Source organism: Carcharhinus amblyrhynchos, chromosome 14, assembly GCF_965287045.1.
Source record: "Carcharhinus amblyrhynchos chromosome 14, sCarAmb.v2.hapA, whole genome shotgun sequence".
NCBI classification, from domain to species: domain Eukaryota; kingdom Metazoa; phylum Chordata; class Chondrichthyes; order Carcharhiniformes; family Carcharhinidae; genus Carcharhinus; species Carcharhinus amblyrhynchos.
Genome location: NC_137337.1, coordinates 20,051,982 through 20,070,775, shown reverse-complemented (window position 1 = coordinate 20,070,775; position 18,794 = coordinate 20,051,982). Strand labels below are relative to the sequence as shown.

The 18,794-nt window shown below is 40.7% G+C and overlaps 1 protein-coding gene across 7 annotated transcripts in view; it reads left to right on the top strand.

Moving 5' to 3' along the window:
• Nucleotides 1-3,672, top strand: part of unc79 (unc-79 homolog, NALCN channel complex subunit) — a 163,136-nt gene extending 159,464 nt beyond the window's left edge. For all 7 annotated transcript variants that reach the window (XM_080202363.1, XM_080202365.1, XM_080202361.1 and 4 more), the window contains 2 exons: nt 999-1,040; nt 1,148-3,672. In XM_080202363.1, coding sequence (XP_080058489.1) covers nt 999-1,040; nt 1,148-1,348 — 243 coding nt within the window. In that variant the 3' untranslated portion in view covers nt 1,349-3,672. The remainder of the gene's footprint in view (nt 1-998; nt 1,041-1,147) is intronic.
• Nucleotides 3,673-18,794: the final 15,122 nt, after the last annotated feature.

The window sequence follows — 18,794 nt, the reverse complement described above, 5'->3', positions numbered from 1 at the left end:
AGAAAATGGACTGCTCACCCTTAAAAGGAAAGTGGGCTTGCCACTGATACATCTGGAAGAGACTCACCCACAGCCATAAAGAGATGCCAGCTAAATTAGGTGAGAGTGGGATTTTGTCCCTCAGAAGAAAGGAATCCCAACCTCCCAGCAGTGTCAGGGTTCTGCTGGGACTGTTAGGAAGAGCAGGAAGAAAAGTGGTGGCTGCTGGAGACAAGTAAACCCTAGGCTTTTAGGGTGGGCAGAAACCTGAGAACCCAGGTGGGGAAGCTGGGTTTTTTTACAGCGGGCATGGAGAAATGAAGTGGGGGTGGCATCATGGCAGTGTGACCTGATGTGCACAGGGCACCATTCAAATGGTCTGCCCACACTTCCTTCTCCCAATTTTTCATTCAGAGATGACCTGCTGACTCCCACCTGCACGCCCAAGCTTTCTGTATTATGATATGGACAGCATAATATAATAATCACTTGGCTTGGTAACAAGCTCAGTTGACCTACATTTAAATATAGTGAGTGGATTGCAGGTTCTTTTGCCCATCCACGTAATGTATTATGGGGGATAGCTCAGGGGTGGGCAGGAAGGTGATGGGCTGGACAACCCTCATGTTTCTGCTCCCCCACATGCCTGGCGGAGGGCTGTGAAACGCAGCCCATTGAGTTTGCATGTCACCTGCTAGTAATGGTATGATTAAGATGAAAATTGTCTATTTGAACCATTATCTGACAGCTGACTGAGAAAGGAGATAGAAGCCCTAATGTAAAGTACCGTCACACTATTCAGACCTTCAGTGTTGAATTATTCCAACCAACTCACATCTTAAAATCCACAGAGCCTTAAGGTGCTAGTAACAGATCACAGTTCATAATATATCAGCATCATTTATGGATTAATGTAGCAGTGAGTACAGGAGAAAATAAATGTGCAATGACAATTTTAAGAACTTCTGTTTAACTGTAAAAAGCAATTGCAATTTGTAACATTTTTCTTCTTTAAACAGCTGATACCAATGTGGTTACCAATGATTCAGTCAAATTTAAAGGTAAGTGTCATTGTTTACCACCAAAAGTTAGTGTGGTTCCACACTTTTTCATCATAATTATTATGACTGATTCACGTCCAATTTTCCACCTGGCTCAAACCCAACAGCATCTATCCGCTGGTCTACAGCTGCGTCTACAGTCAATCCAGAACAATGTCAACCATCATGTCTTGCAGTCGTTCCAGGCATCTGGGCAGATGAGCACAAGTTCATCAGTACTCCGTAAATGGCTGCAATGTACTCAGTTTAAAATGGCTCAGGTGGAAATACAGTCATCAGAAGCTGCATCTCAATTTTATCCTCTTTAAGTTTTCTTCCTTGTCTTATGTACACTGGACTTGAAGCAGAGACATCTTTTATTCAACTCTCTTATGCTGATAAAACATTAGGCAACATTAGCATGTTGGCAACTAGCAGCCTCTGTCTGTATATATAACCATTTTATCTTCTTTACAAACATTGTAGGAGATTATTAAAAAAAATACTGTGTATAAATACAATAATGAACTTGGTTTTATTAGAGGCAGTATTTTGTAATTTAATATAATTGAATGATCAATCTTGTACATCAGTTGTGTTGAATTTGAGGTGTCATGAAACAGCATATCTGTTTCTAAACATTTACTTTTAAATTGGTTATTTTACATGTTTTTGTGTTCTTGTGGGTTGCTTTAACCAGCTTCAATATAATCTGTTGTATCATTTATACCTATTCACAACCATTTTGTTGTTGAAAATATAATTTCTGACTGAATTATGTAACTTTTTTATTTGTTCAAATCACTTCTGTCGTTATCTATCAACATTTTATCCAGTATTGCTGCCCACTTAATGTAGTGTCAGTTCTGATATTGTGCTCTTCTGTACATTCTGTATTCGGAAAATGTGCAGCTGTGCTGGAAAGCATGTTGTTTCTTTGGTCTTGACATTTGCTGAAACTGTATTTTTCTCTGTACACCAAAAAATCTAATTAGTGTCCTAATTCTGTCTTTGGGAATGTGCTAACTCCGAAAAAAAATCAAGTATGCGAAAAATTTATATTGAGGACATACTTTGCAATAATATTGAAAGAAAATCCATTCACCAGTTTAACTACTGGTATTCCACTAGGCTGTGGATGTAAATAATCCCTTCAGATCAATGTCAACATTATTAAAAATAGAATAGAAACTGATCTTTTCAGTATCTAGCAGACTGTATATACTTTCCTGTAAATTATCATGCGGATCATGAAACTAGATACATATTTTGTGGAATAAAGAATATGTAATTCTATATCAGAAGATAAAAACATATTTTATAAGATAGCATAAATAGTCTGGCACAAATTAGAGTTGTTTTGTTTTCACAGCCGTTTCCATTTATTTCTCTTCCTAACCCAGTCATTGCTTTTATCATTCATCTCTTATATGTTTTTTCAACAAGAAATGACAGTGTGTTGCTGGAGATCTACAATTCAGTGTTTAAGCGACAGCAGCCAAATTTGTTGTAAAGGATGAAGTGTCAGTTTTCCTGTTTAGCTTGGTACCAAATCAGTGAATCAAATGAAAAGTTGTTACATAATTTGTAGTAACTGCAGAGTTTTAAGTTGACAGTTGATGGTCCAGCGTTGAGTCCTACTGAGCATGAGGACGCCAGGTTCAATAACTGTGTTGAGTTAGTCAACTCTGGTGGCCCATTGGCTTCAATGCACTAGGAAAGTGCAGGAACAAGTTGGGCAGTGTCTTTGCTCCAGGTTGTTTTGGAGACATTTGTAGAGAAAGAAGCTTTCAATAAGATTTAGATTGATAGCAATACTGATATTAGAGTAATAATTAATTTTATTTTTGTTGCACTCCCTTGCTTTCAGAAGCATTTCCAATCAAACTTTACACTGTGAATGTGTCCATAACTCACTGTTATTCCATGGTGTACTCATTAACGTAACATCCCTTCAACATTGATAATGGTTCTCATTTTAGTAAAGAACTTGTGTAAAATGCCTTGTTTGCTTATACATAGTTATAATGTTCTATCTATATATGCCACAAAGGGCATTAGAGAAATTGACCAATATGTTTGGAAAATGATTAGAATGCTATTCATCAATACTTATATGCTCAATCTGTAGAGACCCACATTTGCTCTGCTGTGATACTTCAAGCATTGTATAATTTTGTTTTCTCCCCTAAGCTGTTTCTTTTGCAGTTCCCAATAAAGAACAGTTTGTCCTTATTAAAATTTATGCACACACAGGAGAAGCAGCACCTGGATATTTATGTTCCAGTGGTGTACATACTCATAAGTGTGTACATTTTAATGTTTTATTGTATTATCAGAGGCTTAATCTTACAGTATCCTGCAAAGAGGTGCGAAATAAATTTCAAAGACCAGTGTACTACTCCCTGCAAAAGAAAGAATGACATTTAGCTATTCTATTGCAAAGGAGTTCACCTTGACTGCATCTCTGAGAATATTTCCATGAAAGTGTTCACCAGTATCTTTGAAGGTCACAATAACAGAAATTCATGATGTAGAAAAAATTGCCAACTGTCACTAGAAAATGTTATTTTCTACATATAAAACCAGTTGAAATTTAATTTTATCAGTCAGCCAATTGTTGTGTTGACATGTGTTGTCTTGATTTAATTTACTTTGGTTGTAAACATTTCTTTTCTGTTTTGAATAAAACAAAATAAATTTTATCTCAGAAAAAAATTTGCACTTTGTCCTCTCACTTTTCACAATTGTTTGAAGGAAAGTTACTGGAAAGAAAATGAGAAAAACAGTTATTGATTTTTATTTTTCCCCAGTATGGATTGAAATGATGTATGGGAATCCAATGACGAGTGCAGAATCTCAGGGTAAGTTCTTGGTATAACTATAAAATGGTTTTAGTATTGAAAATATCTATAACCTATATCTGAATAGCAGCACCAATAATCATGAGTTTTCAATGGAACATGCATCCCAAAAATCAAATTTTAATATATAAATGATGTTATGTTAATAGTATTGTACTAGCAACAGTTCATTGTATGTCAGAATAGTATTAATGTGTCAATTGATGTTTGTGGTCAAATTGTAAAATAGTAAATTCTATTTTGCAACTCAGCAAGATAATGAGAAGAGACCTTGTTCAAGGCATTATAATAAAAACTTAAAATCATTATACTGATACAGTTGCAGGAACTTTAATGTGCCAGTACTAGACTGGTCTACAGATGCACATTAAATGCAGCTTTAGAACAAAATTGCTTGATAATGTTCCTCTGGCATAAATTTGAAACAGTTTTGAATCTTTAGCCTTGGAGGTGTAATGAGGAGATGCTTGAGGTTTGTTTTGGGTAGAAGACATAAAATTAATCGAATGGTTTTCTCTTCAGTGTCTATCTTGTGTAAAGAGAGCAAATTCGTGACTTTTTCTACACATTTCTGGAATATCCATACAGGGAACAAAAGTAAAAGACAAAGCTTTTAATTTTTGCCCTCACTGCAGTTGGAACCTTTTTATAATTTTTATATAGCGAGATTATTTGGATTTTCTGAGAATTTCAGGATTTTTAAGTTGCTGTTTATTTTAAATAAATATTTTAAATAACCAAATAATTACCTGACACTGAAGAAAAGAAAATCTAGAGTAAAAAAATCATTTTTCCTCTCTTCACAATTGTTAGTAACTGTACAAAAGTTGTGATCCAAGGCAAAAGTCCCATCCAACAACTATTTTACACATACTGCCATTGTTCACAATTGTCTTTTATAATTCAGTTCCCAAGGTCTTGGTGAGTTTTCTTTCTATTGAATTCATAGTAATTGCCCTGTAACGTCCACAAAGTGGCAACGTCTGTCGGATTGCCACTCTCGACAGACTCCTGCTTCAGCCAACCTTTCACACTCAAGCTGGATGAGGCAGCAGCTGCTGGGAGGGGGATGTTTAAAGGGATATAGTTGCTAGTTTCAATGGCAAATGGGGTGGGGGTGTGTGTCACAAAATGGAGGGGTGGGGGCGGTCAGGGCGGGTGCTCCTAGACTGGAGAGGGTGGAGACTGTACAATAGACCAGCGAATTGTGTGTGTTGGGGGGGGGGGGTGGTATAATGGATCATACTGAGGGGAGAGGTGGGATCTGGAGTGAGTTGTCCCAGATTGGCAGGGGTGGGGGGGGTTGTACCAGAAAGGAGAGGGGGGAGTGTCCCAGCCCAAGGAAGGTGGGGGTGGGTAATGGAGAGAGGAAGCAGGGCCATCCCAGAGAGGGGGATGTGGTAGGTGTCCTGGACCAGAGGGGAATGAAGAGTGGTTTGGAGAAGGGATTGGTTGTTCTGGACCAGAGAGAGAGATGGGGGGGTAGGTGTGTTGGACCAGAGAGAGAGAGAGGGAGGGTCAATGGATCAGGAGGGGTGTCGGACTGGAGCCAGAGGGTGGGGGTGGTATCACAGCTTTATATGGCTCCTGCTCTGACCGAGACCGTGATAAACTACAAAGAGTGGTGAATGTAGTCCAGTAATTCCCCACTTTTAATTGGATTGACCTGCAACTCCATCTGTCCACTGATTTGTAAAGAGCAACCCCTGGAGACCGAAACCACACCACCCCCTTTCCCTCTAACTTCGGCAACATATTATCAGAGTCAATTGACTTGGCAGCAAGCCTAATGGATCCTTGATTACCTATTTGAAATTGACACGTGGGCTGTTGATTTTGGTGCCACCCAGCCCCATATTATTGTGGGGGAGCTCGGACGTGAGTGGGAAAGTTGTGGGGTCGGACACCCGCCCTTCCCTACTGGAAAGAAACCCATGGCGGCACCATAAAAAGCAGCCTCTGGAGTGACAGGAACTATGATTCACAGCTTAACTCTGAGGCATAGTTAGTCTTCATTAGCCACTTTACAAGTGTCATAAACAATTCAAGAACCACCTATTAACCATTATTAAAATTAATTGGCCTCTGTATAGCCTGGATGAACTGAAAGGAAAACATTAGGAATTGCAGTGGCTTTTCTTTACTTCTCTTATCATCAGTCTTCATCACAATCCTCTTCCCACTGACAGAAACCTATTCTACGGTAGTTTCATTTGCATTTGGCCTTTGACTAGAGAAGTATTTCAGTGTGTGAAAGCTATTAAAATTATTTTGATTTATGCTGATCCTAGCTTTGATATCTTCACTCCTAGTGCCTTCTGTGACCTTGAATGTAAATTTGCTACAAGGAGGTCCAAGAGAAAGAAATAACAAAGCCCTCGACTGTCCAAAGTGACAAAAGTACAGAAATCTTTTTACAACCAGATCAACAATCATTGATGGAAAATTTCCTCATTTTGCACTTTAAATAGCAGACGCCTTCCTTATATACACTTAGCGAAGAAAATAAACCCTGGCAGTGGTTATACTTCCCTTCAGAGCACTGGGAGTATGATCAGCACAGGACAGAAAGCGAAGTATAGTGAATGTGAGAAATAAGAAATAAGAAGTGGAAATGTCGGAAATAATCAGCAGGTCTGGCTGCTTCTGTGGAGGGGGAAACTAGAGTTAATAGGCAAGATTTTGCAATACTCCCTCACTACTGGAATCAAGGGTAGAATCAAGGGCGGCACAGTGGTTAGCACTGCTGCCTCACAGCGCCAGGGACCCGGGTTAAATTGCAGCTTTGGATTACTTGCTCTGTCTGTCTGCACGGGTTTCCTCTGGTAGCTGTGGTTTCCTGCCAAAGTCCCAAGCTGTGCAGGTTAAGTGACCATAGTGTAGGACGTTTAGGTTAGATGGATTAGCCACGGTACATGTGTGGGGTTACGGGGGATAGGCCAGGAAGAGGGCCTGGATGAGGTACTTTGTCAAAGTGCTGAATGGCGTCTTTCTGCACTGTAGGAATTCCATGAATCTGAACTGATGGGCGTCGGGAACTCAAAAGCTGTTGGAGTGGGCTCGACTGTAGCTTTTCAACTGAGCGACAGCATTAGCATCCCACTCTGGAGAAGAGTCGAATGGACTCTGTTAACTGTTCCTCTCTCTGCAGATGCTGCCAAACCTGAGTTTTTCCAGCGTTTTTTATTAGCGTCCATTTTCAGGTTTTCCAAGTAATAGGAGTGGCCAGGTGTGACGGTGACCTACACCTGAGCCCAGTAGGAGACAGAATGGATCCATGCCGTGTCAGGCTGACATGCTGTCGGCAGAATACAGACAACTGCAAGGATGGGGTCTCAAATTAGGAGCGCTGTCACTAGTTCTCTGAGGCATGCTTGGAGGTCAAGCAGTTGCTTAGAGAAGACACTCTCTTGCCATGAGATAGGAGGAAGCAGCCAGCCTTGGAAATGACTTTGAATCTTTTCCCTTCGGCAGTCCTAATTCATTCAACAGGTCATTGAAGTCTCATGCAAAAGATAATGCAGGAAGAGTGCAAGAATTCCTCAAGAGAAAGGTGCAGACTCTGAGACAGCACTGACAAATGATTCATGCTTACCCTCTACCAGCACAGACTCATCCACCTATTTGGGGTCTCCAAGGCAAGGAACTAAATTGTCACACAGTCCCAACTCACAAGTGAGCAGGAGCAGGTGTCGTAGACAAGGACAGCAGCAGAAAGTTCCTATCCAAGGGTGGTGGGCCCTCCTAGTTCTGCTCATCTGGGTGCCAATGTTCAGCTTCGGGAGTCATCCACAAAGAGGACTATTCTGGAACAGCAGCAGAAAATGTGTGAGGTTTTCTCAGCATTTCCAGAGGTACTGTGTTCCATTGGAGAAGAATCTGTCTCCAGCATAATGTCATTGATGCCTTTGGAGTCAAGCTGCATGTAAAGAGTGGCCACCTGCATGCTTGCATTCATGAATGACCTTCCTAATCTGCCAGTTTAAATTGGATTGAGAAAAGCTTCACTAAGCCTCTAAGATCAGAGTATGACCCACTGTATAAATCTTTCAGAGCAAGGGAATGAGAAACTTGCCCTTGCCCTGCTAAAGCCAAAAGAGTTGCGAAGTAATCGAACATTGAGTCATGCAACGCAGAAAAGGCCCTTTGGCCCATTGAGTCTGTAACAATAATAATAATCACTAAAGGCACGCGTATCCCATTTTCCTGCATTTGACCCATATCCTTGAATGTTATGATATTTCAAGCACTCATCCAATAGGAAAAGAAACATTCTTTGATTCATTAGGGAAAGCACTTTGGTGTTTAAAATGAGTTACTCTGTCGATCCATTATAAATGGCTCTGAATGAAAAACATTTCTTTAAGTATTCTTGTCTAATTATCTCCATGGCTACCTCGTGTTGGTAAAGTGGATATTAGTCTTAAGTAAATGATATGACAACAGTTGAAGATAAGGGCTCAGTAGCAATGATATTAAAGGATTATTGATTATGGGAATGTTTCCATCCTCCAGCAGCTCCAGTCCTGACTACTGCTTCATGTTAACATATAACACATTATTATTGTTCTGGAAACCTTTGCTAGTGCAGACTGAAGACGTAACCACATCTTCAGTAATCTAATGGCTCATTCGGTGAGTACTATTGAGCTGATGTTACTTTTGTAGTACCTGCCCTGTGCATCAATGACCTGGCTCCCCACAAGTATCACCAGCCAGATACTTCCAAAGTTTGGGTAGAATGTAATCCAGCCCGTTGCAGCAGGGAACATGGTGGTCCGGCTCCACTTGTCACGTGGGAGGCCATGGATCAGTCAGCTGCTGGCAGGGCAACCTCCCTCAATTAGTCTGAGGTGGGAAAAGGCTGATGAGAACAACTCACTCATTTGCAGCGGGATGTCAATTAGCCCCACCCCCACCCCCTCACCGACCGCTCGTCCCAATATCCTGTGGCACAAAAGGTGGCTGGGGTTAACTCAGCTGCTGGTCTTAATGGTGTTGTTCCTGCTCCTGCTGGTGTTGTTCCTGCTCCTGCTGGTGTTGTTCTTGCTCCTGCTGGTGTTGTTCCTGCTCCTGCTGGTGTTGTTCCTGCTCCTGCTGGTGTTGTTCTTGCTCCTGCTGGTGTTGTTCCTGCTCTTACTGGTGTTGTTCCTGCTCCTGCTGGTGTTGATTCTGCTCCTGCTGGTGTTGTTCCTGCGCTTACTGGTGTTGTTTCTGCTCCTGCTGGTGATGTAACTGTTGCTGGTGTTGTCCCTGCTCCTGCTGGTGTTGTCCCTGCTCTTATTGGTGTTGTTTCTGCTCCTGCTGGTGTTGTTTCTGCTCCTGGTGTTGTAACTGTTGCTGGTGTTGTCCCTACTCCTGCTGGTGTTGTTCCTGCTCCTGCTGGTGTTGTCCCTGCTCTTGCAGGTGTTGTCCCTGCTCTTGCAGGTGTTGTCCCTGCTCTTGCAGGTGTTGTCCCTGCTCCTGCTGGTGTTGTCCCTGCTCTTGCAGGTGTTGTCCCTGCTCCTGCTGGTGTTGTCCCTGCTCCTGCTGGTGTTGTAACTGTTGCTGGTGTCGTAGTTGCCCCTGCTGGTGTCGTAACTGCTCCTAGACTTGTAACTGCTCCTCCTGGTGTTGTAACTACTCCTGCTGCTGGGGTTGTGCCTGCTGTTTGTGGTTTTACTTTGAATACGTTTTCAGGTGATTGGTATTAAACATTTGCAGGAAACATATTCACATATTCTTGCTTTAAACTGTGATCACCTCATTGAACTGAGAGCCATGATTAGCTCCAAAGCTCATTATCAGCATCAGGCAATGTTCTGGATAAATGGTAAATGGTAAGAGTAAAAGCAAACACAATGGGCCATAAATTATTCTAATAATAATAGTAAGACTAATGTTATTTATATGTAAAAGCATAAATATTATAGTATCTTCAGGCGTGGGACTGATGTGCAACTAAAAGTGAAGATTCAAAGGTCTCTGTCAGAGCTCTGCATTTGGCTTCAAAATGACGATCCCACTGTCTGTCTCACTTGTGTTATAATTCAGGTCAGGAACTCCAAAGTGTTCTATGAAGTCTGCCTATACTATAGGTTTTGCACTTTGAATTTGGCTAGGGTGAGCATGAGATGTTTCACTTCTTCAGGTTTCTTTCAAATGACCCACTAAGGAGCTTATATCAAACAGAATTTATTTAAGTATACAGTTAACACGTATAGAAAGAAAATTGGCAAAATCTTTTACCAGTTACAAACAAGAAAAAGAAATCATGATATTGTATAACCCTTAACAGCTAAACACTGTTCCAATGAAACAAATCCCACAAACAAAACCTTTGCCACAGGTCTAACACAGCAAAGACCAACGCTCACACGGCACTGAAATTTAGTCCTTTGGCTGAATGCTGCAATCCTCTTGAGGCGCACACAGACAAGCTTGGAGTCAGAACAGTTTCCCAAAGCACCAGGGAGACTCAAGACAAACCAACCCCCAACAGCAGATTTTCTACTCCAGGAAGGCCAAGAACCTTGCTTCCAGCTAACAGCAGAATTTTGAAAACACTTCTTTTCAGCTTGATGTCCATCCCCTTGAAAGCTAAAATTGCTGCCAGCAACCAAGTTAAAAGTGAAACCTTGAATTCACTATGAAGAAGAAAAAACTATCCAAACCACATGATCTGCCAATCAGTCTTCCTCCTAACAACACAGGGTCATAAAAAAAATCCCAGAAAGTACTTAAAGCCCATAGTTAAAATAAACAAACCCCCCATTTAAGCCATTGAAGTAGCAGACAGCCCAGCAACAATGAGGAAAAAAAGGAAAAAAAGGAAAAAAATATCTGTTTACAACTGCAGAGAACATGATTCAAATAAAAATTTCTCAAAGATATACTAATATCACACTTGTACTGATTGGTGTGATGATTTTGTATTTGTGCAGTATGAACTAAACTCTCCATAGATAGGTGCTATTACTGCCATTCAGTCTCAAGTCAGTGTCTCCCTCTCTGCCACATTCAACCGACTATTGCAAATCCAGACTCATTCCTTCAGGTTTTAAAGTTGTTGGAAATTTTGAAAGACTAAAACTTTTTTTTTACTTCTCCGTTTGTTTTTCTCTCTCAATCCAAATTTTTTCTCCTTGATTTTTCTTTCTGCGCCGGATTTGATACTCAAGGCAGCATTCTAACCTACACTTCCTTTTCAGTCCTTGTGCTGTCCAGCCATTCCCTCAGTGTGATGTTGTCAGTCCACAATTTCAACAACTTGCCACATAAATCCTTATGAATCTAAACACCCTGTCATTAGCATCACCCCCATACCAGTTAAGGGCATTGAGCTTTAAATTTCTATTGTGTAAAAAGAGTTAAATGTCTACACCAGAAACCTCAGATTGTGAGGCATCAAAAGTTTGCATAATATGTTTAATTCTATAATTGGTGGCTGATATAAAGGTAAAATAGATCTAAATCTAACAGTGGGTGGTAGAAAATTAGCTGGCTGTACTTACCTTGGTAATAGCCTAGCTTAGGCACTTGTGGAAATGATTCATTCTCCCCCCCTCAATTCTCATAGTAACAGAATCCTTCAGTAGTTTAATGATGGGGAGACAGAGCTAAGTGGCTGGGGATTTACCAGCACACAGAATGGTGATGTTTATTTACAAACAGAACTGTTGGAGAAAGTCAAGACACAATCAGGAACACAATTCCAAAGGTGCTCTCACTTGCTGCTTGAGTTATTAAATAGAATTAAACACATTATGCAAACTTTTGATGCCTCACAATCTGAGGTTTCTGGAGTAGACATTTAACGCTTTTGAAATATAGTGTTGTTGCTGAGATATTGAGTGGTGAGGAGCTTGAGAATTGTATATTTAAATTCTTAGTCTTAGTCTTTAACTATTTGCAGATACCAGACATTGTCTTGCAGGGAGGTCATGCTGGAACTGTATAAAACGCTGAGTAGGCCACATCTGGAGTACTATGTGCATTCCTGGTCACCACATTATGGAAAGGATGTAACTGCACTGGGGAGGATGTAGAGATGATTCCCCCCTGGATAATTGCATTGTGCTGGGAACCATCAGACAAAGTGATTCAAATTGCTAATTTCCTATAGTTCTGCCAGTTTTACACCAATAGTTACTCTGAAAGAGTTGTGTAACTATTTTAAACACCCCGACTGAGCCCTGAGACCAGACACCCCCCACACTCTGGACACCCAGCCCCTCAACTAATTAACCCCCAGGTTATCCCTGTGCTCTGACCATGCTCATGAGATTCCCCCCAGCTGCACAGGACTCATCCCCACCCATTAAACACCCCCGTCCTGGAGTGGACCCAACACTACGTCACATCCCCCCTCACTCCCAGCCCTGAGCAGACACAACATCCAACCCTCCCTTGGATATTGCTGAAAAAAGAGACAGCTCAGAGCTTTCCCTCTCTGCAGCCTACAGGACAGATGCCAGAATAAACTTAAATTGGCTGTCAGTTGCAATGTCCTAACTATTTTAGAGATCGTGGGTTTTAATTAAAAAATGTGGTTTACGCACTTGGATTCAAAGTCACCACAACAGATTTATTCTTGGAGTTGTTCTCTGCAAAGACTACAAACTAAAAGTGAAACAGTAGCCTGCAACACCCTAATGACATCATCACCAATCATGTGACCAGCTTTAAAGCAACCTGTAGCCCTTTTAAACATATAACATTAGCATAATACTTAGTACAATCAGAATTGTTCAGCAAATGCTGACCAATTGCTGTATCTCATCATTGCAACCTCCCTCAGCCTCTTATTCCCTCTGGAACCAATTAAATCTTCTAACTCCAATCTTTTGTGTATGTCAATTCCTGACACCATTACTTACAATCCTGAGCCGGACCTACTCTCTGACTCTGAAAGTGAATTGTTTCTCACTTTTTCTCCCTTTTTGTCTATTTTATATTTATTTGTTTCAGACCTTTGGTTAAGCTGCATTAAAAGCACCAGATAAGTGAATTCTGATGAAATACGCTCCTAATTGGCTAGATGCATTAAAAATTATCCTATTTCGATTTGCTGGATCTATGACTCTTTTACTTGGGAAAAATAATGATGGCAGTATAATTAGACAAATTCTGATTATGGCCTATACGAACAAAACTTTCAATATACACTTTGATTTGATTTATCATCGTCACATGTATTGATACACAGTGAAAAGTATTGTTTCTTGCGTACTATACAGACAAAGTATACCATACATATAAGGAAAGGAGAGGGTGCAGAATGTAAAAAGAGTTAGAATAGAGTTTTAGAAGCATAGAATGAGAGTAAAACATAGAATTAGAGGGTACACTGGACACAGCTTTCAAGAAATCACCTCGCTCTGGCACTGTCTTGAAACATTATTATTAGTCTATCACACATAAATAAAGACCAGACACATTTCTTTTTAACAACATAACACATGGTATTTAATTGCCAAACCCGGAACACAGAGATTTTATGGATTAACATTGTTAAACTGCAGTTATGAATATGACAGAAATCTATCTCTAAACAAATCAGCGAGAACGCTTGTTTAATCTGAGAAAATTAATTACTGTAAATAAAGATTTGTAGATTGCAATTTATTATTCCTGAACTGCTTAGTCAGATTGTCAGATATGCAGGACTCAGATAAGATTTTAATATGGAATGTTAGCCAGTTTATATCAACACAAATGTTTATTATGTGAGACAAGAATTAACAGTGTGTTTGCAGACTCTGCTTAGGTCAGCTGTGTAGGTAGTTTTGGTTAATAATGTGTTCAACATTTTGCACTCGGCATAACAAATTCTCATCAAACTGACATTTCTCACTGTGTGGGCAAGGGAAAAAACAAATGGCAAAGCAGACTCTGAACACAGGTCACACTCGGCAATGCTAACTCAGCAGTAAATAAACATTACTGTGGTAGTCATTGAGACAGTTCAAAAAGACAACAAACTCAAAGATATTATTGTTTTCCAAAAATAATCATTTAATTGAATACATTGCACCAAGATTTTCACAGAACTGTTATGGCGCAGAAGGAGGCCAAGGTCCATTGTGTCTGCACCAGTTCTCCAAATGAGCATTATGACTTAGTACTATTCCCCTGCCTTTTCCCTACTCCTAGGTAATCTAATGCCCTTTTGCATGCCTTGATTGAACCTCTCTCCACACACTTCCAGGCAGTGTATTCCAGACTCAAATCACTCGCTGCAGGTACAAGTTTTTTCTCACATGGCATTGACCTCTTCTGCAAATCACTTTAAATCCTCTCATTATTGATCCTTTTATGAGTGGGAACAGTTTTTTCCTACCTACACTGTTCACCCCCCCCTCATAATGTTGAACACCTCTCCCAAATGTCTTTTTAAGCTTCTCCTCTCCAAGGAGAACAGCCTCAATGTTTAACAAAATTAAGCTAATGTTGTCAACCTGTTTATCTATTTTATCCATTTGTGGAACATGGGCATTGCTGGCTGGCCAGTATTGATGTCCCTAGTTGCCCTTGAAGAGCAGTTGAGAATCAACTGCTATGGCTCTAGAGCAATGTGTTGGCCAGACCTGGTAAGTATGACAGATTTTCTTCCCTAAAGAATATTGGTGAACCCAGATGGCTTTTTTTTCTGACAATCGACAATGGTTTCATGGTTATCAGTAGATTCTTATTTCCAGATAATTTTTTAATTCAAATTCCACCATCTGCTGTGGTGGTATTCAAACCCAGGTACCCAGAACATTAGCTAAATTTCTGGATTAATAGTCTAGCAATAATGCCATTATCAAGGGTAAGTTTCAAATATTACTACCTATTGGATAACGGATATGAGGAATTGGTCCTCATGTTATTGGACATAAAATTCATATATTCCCATATTCAACATAATTATTAGGAGGGATTTTCTGGCCTCCCTGTGGCGTGTTTCTTGCCGTGGGAGGCGGTGCATCATTGGCTGGCAAGTGGGATCTTCTGGTCCCGCTGCAGTCAGTGGGACTGATTCACCCTGCACCACTGGGAACCCTATGACAGGGGTGCAGCCAGAAGGTTCTGGCAATTATATGTTCTTCAGATGAGTGCTAAAATGTATTTCCTCTACCATAGTCTCCATTTCCCACCCTGCTCCCACCAAGTCCTTCATTACCCAATCACTTATCTCCATCCCTCCTTATAAGAAACATCTTTGAGACATGTTTTCAAGCAAAGAAGAGCTGTATCAATATAAGTAGACATTTTTGATGTACTCATGTTTTTTAAAATTTGTTTTAATTTTGATTGTCTCTTAGTGGTCCAATAGTTGAGTATTACTGGAAAATGAGACTTGCTGTTGATGTTTTTCACCTTATACTTATCAGAACAGGTGCAAGAGTAGCAGATTTCAAAAGGAACAACTATGTACACTGCATGATTGCCGGTATGATGTCAGGTATGAAGCTGGATGTCCCAATAACTGCTCCGCCATTCAATCATGGCTAATATGATTTTCATCCATACTTTCCTGTCTTCTCCCCATAACCCCTGAACTGCTTATTAATCAAGAACCTATCTATCTATCTGTTATGATATCAGTTTGAACAGAAACAGTAAATCTTTCTCAAGTCTACTAGCAAGCTCTTGAGGTTGAGGTAAAGGCACATTGTTAGTGACAGTGTGTGCACACCAACCATGGCTACAGATAACCTAGAAATCTCTGACAAGTTGTCCCACTCCTCTTGCTAATGTCCCAAGTTTGATGAACACAAAACTTCAACAAAAGATTTCAGCAACCCCTTAGAAAGAGCATACTGTATTGAAAAGGATGTACAGCCCATCACCGTGATAGATTCTATGGAAATGGGGAACTTTGGACAGGCATCCCTGATGATGCAGCATTTTCTAAAGTGAGGCAGGCTGTCATCAGAGGGAATATAGGAGTACATCAGCTCCAAGAATAGAACAGTGACCCAATCGAACAACTCCACAGGGAAACTACAGTAGCCGATCCTCAATGCTGTCGCTCTAGTAGCTATGCTGACAATGAAGCATGCAACAACATTATACCAATATGCACAACTACCTTGGCAGAATCATTGAACGGGATCTTATCTCCCCCTTAGGAATGATGGCAGGATGGAACCATTTCAAGATCCCAGCCTTTCTTTTAAGGGGCTGCCTCCTAACTGGCCACCTTTGCCTTGGGTGCACAGTTTAAGAAGCTGGGAGCGCGGGAGGTTTCCTGAGGCTGCAGGCCTAATCTCAGGACCAGCAACCTTGCAAGGACAGCAGTCCTACTGGCAGAAGTGGGCAATGCTGCTGTGGGAGGGGCACCACAAGGACAGGGCAATCTTAATGCACTCTCTGAAAAGGTTTACAATTTAACAAAGAACAATATAGCATATTGTTACATGGTTTCTATCCCTCTGTTTGCCTCCCATTCATATATCTATCAAGATATACCTTAAACGTTGCTGAAGTGCCTGTTTCCATTATCTCCACTGGTAGTGCATTCCAGGCACCCACCATCCTCTGCATGATAAACTTTCCCCACACGTCTCCCCTACACTTACCATATATCACCATAAACCTGTGCCCTCTCGTAGTCGACTCTTCCACCCTGGGAAAAAGCCTCTGATTATCCACCCTATCTATGCCTCTCATAATTTTGTAGACTTCTATCAGGTCGTCCCTCAGCCTCTGTCTTCCCAGTGAAAACAATCCGAGTTTATCCTACCTCTCCTCATACCTAAAACCTTAAACAAACACAAACTGTGATCATCACTGCCAGGCCACCCCTCCACAGAATGGTCTGCATTTGCAGCTCTGGCCTGTTAATGACGAAGGCCCTGGTGGTATGTTAATATTGGAGGCCTTGTGGGCCAACCCAGCCAGCTGCCACTGTCGGGTGGCTGGTTGTTGCCAGTTCCATCCCATCTCGGCAAGGTCAAACAGAAGCTAGAGCTGATGACTCACCAACCCCACAACTTCCCATTCTTCCTCTCATCCAAGTTCCATCAACAAGACTGATAAGATTTCGCCCGTGGCATCAGTCTTTTGTTGCTGTAAATACTGAACAAAGCATATAACTCAGCAAGATGTAACTAGTGTGCATCTTTTTAAATAGATATATATTTTAAAAAGCATTTGTTCATTTAAATTCTCTGGAAGCAGAATGATGCATGATGCAACATACACTTCCAGTCTTATTTCTACCAAGTATAAATTCTGATCCTATTAAAGAATTACAATAATGGTTACAGCAGCCTATTGCAGAGTTGAATTTGTCTCAAAATATCTCTTAATTGCTACGCCGAGCTGAATATAACAAGAAATAAACAAAAAAATTATTGTCTTAGTCATACATAATGATAAATTTAGTTATATGAAATTCAATTTTTCTTCTATAAGCCTCACACTAAAGATAATGTAAGTCTACTGGGGTTATATGCTTTGAGTTGATAAGGCCCTTTTCTTGGCTAGTTTATCCATTGTCTGTGCTAGTAATTTGATTATCCACGTCTAAGCTTATTAGCAGTTGACTGACATTAAACAACAGTCTAATAAGAGTCGGAACAGAAAGTTAGTTTAATGTGTTAACACTTTAGTGTCTTGCACTGGGAATTTTGTTTCTGGTAAGCCATTAGTATATTTTTACACACTGGAAGACCTGAAAACTATTGTACCCTCTGCAAATATCTATAAATTATTAACTTGTAGAACATCTATTTCTAATGTACAGATTCCAGGAAATCTCTTGGAAAGATTCATCACCAAGGCAGTTTGCAGAACCCTTGCTTATGCTGCAGTTAGGGTGACTGGAGCACCGAGGGCATGTGTAGTGAAGTAAGATCGAAATCGAGAAGGCAATTAAAAATGCAGCTGAACACTGATTATTTTTCCACCGACAATAGATAAAAGTTCACAGTAACTAAACTCAGTGCTCACATTTCAGTGCTGACATGGCGGGGGGTGGGGGGAAGAAATCATAATATATGATGCGTTGTGTGAACTCAAATCCCAGAAACTGGGTCGAATAAGAAAACCAAGGAGCTTGGACCAATTTGCTGAAACTATTCAGAAGGTAATTAAAAGTGATGAAATAAATACATTGTACTGAAAGTGCACATAAAAACCCCCCAAGTCATTCAAAAGACAGTTCGGTGCTTTGAAGTTGAAATTATCGGTCTCTGTGAGAAATTGGGCCTGATGGGTGAATGACCTTCAACCAGACATATCTTTGTGATGCTCTGCTGAACATAATATCAGTCAATTAAACGCTGGCCCTGGCTTGAAGGTCCCTTTGACATCAATAGCATCAATAAAAAACCCGCCAGGATGAATGTTGTGGCGTGAAAGTTTTTCTAGTGGCATTGGGGAACATTGAAAATAGTTGGCAGGGGTATGGGTACCTGAGCACGGAAACGAAGATGGAAATGGAAGGCAGGAAATTAATGAGTGAATATGGGAGGCAGGGAAGGTTTCCCACTCCTCGCCACCTGTAAAACCCACCATGGTGGTCGGCTGTTGGTGGGACCGGAAGATCCCACTGGCGTGAATGGCCAGAAAGTTACGGCCATGGATAAAAGAAAAACAAGAATGGCAATTCACAGTTACAGGATTTTGAGATGAGATCGAGAGGGGAATATAAAAGCAGGGGATGGTCACAATATAGATTTAAAAAACTATCATACCTGTGAGGAGGATTTTTTTTATTAGTGTCACAAGTAGGCTTACATTAACACTGCAATGAAGTTACTATGAAAATCCCCTAATCGCCTGTTCAGGTACACTGAGTGAGAATTTAGTACGGCCAATGCACCTAACCAGCACGTCTTTCAGACTGTGGGAGGAAACCCAGTAAGACGTCTCACAACACCAGGTTAAAGTCCAACAGGTTTATTTGGTAGCACGAGCTTTTGGAATGAAGAAGGAG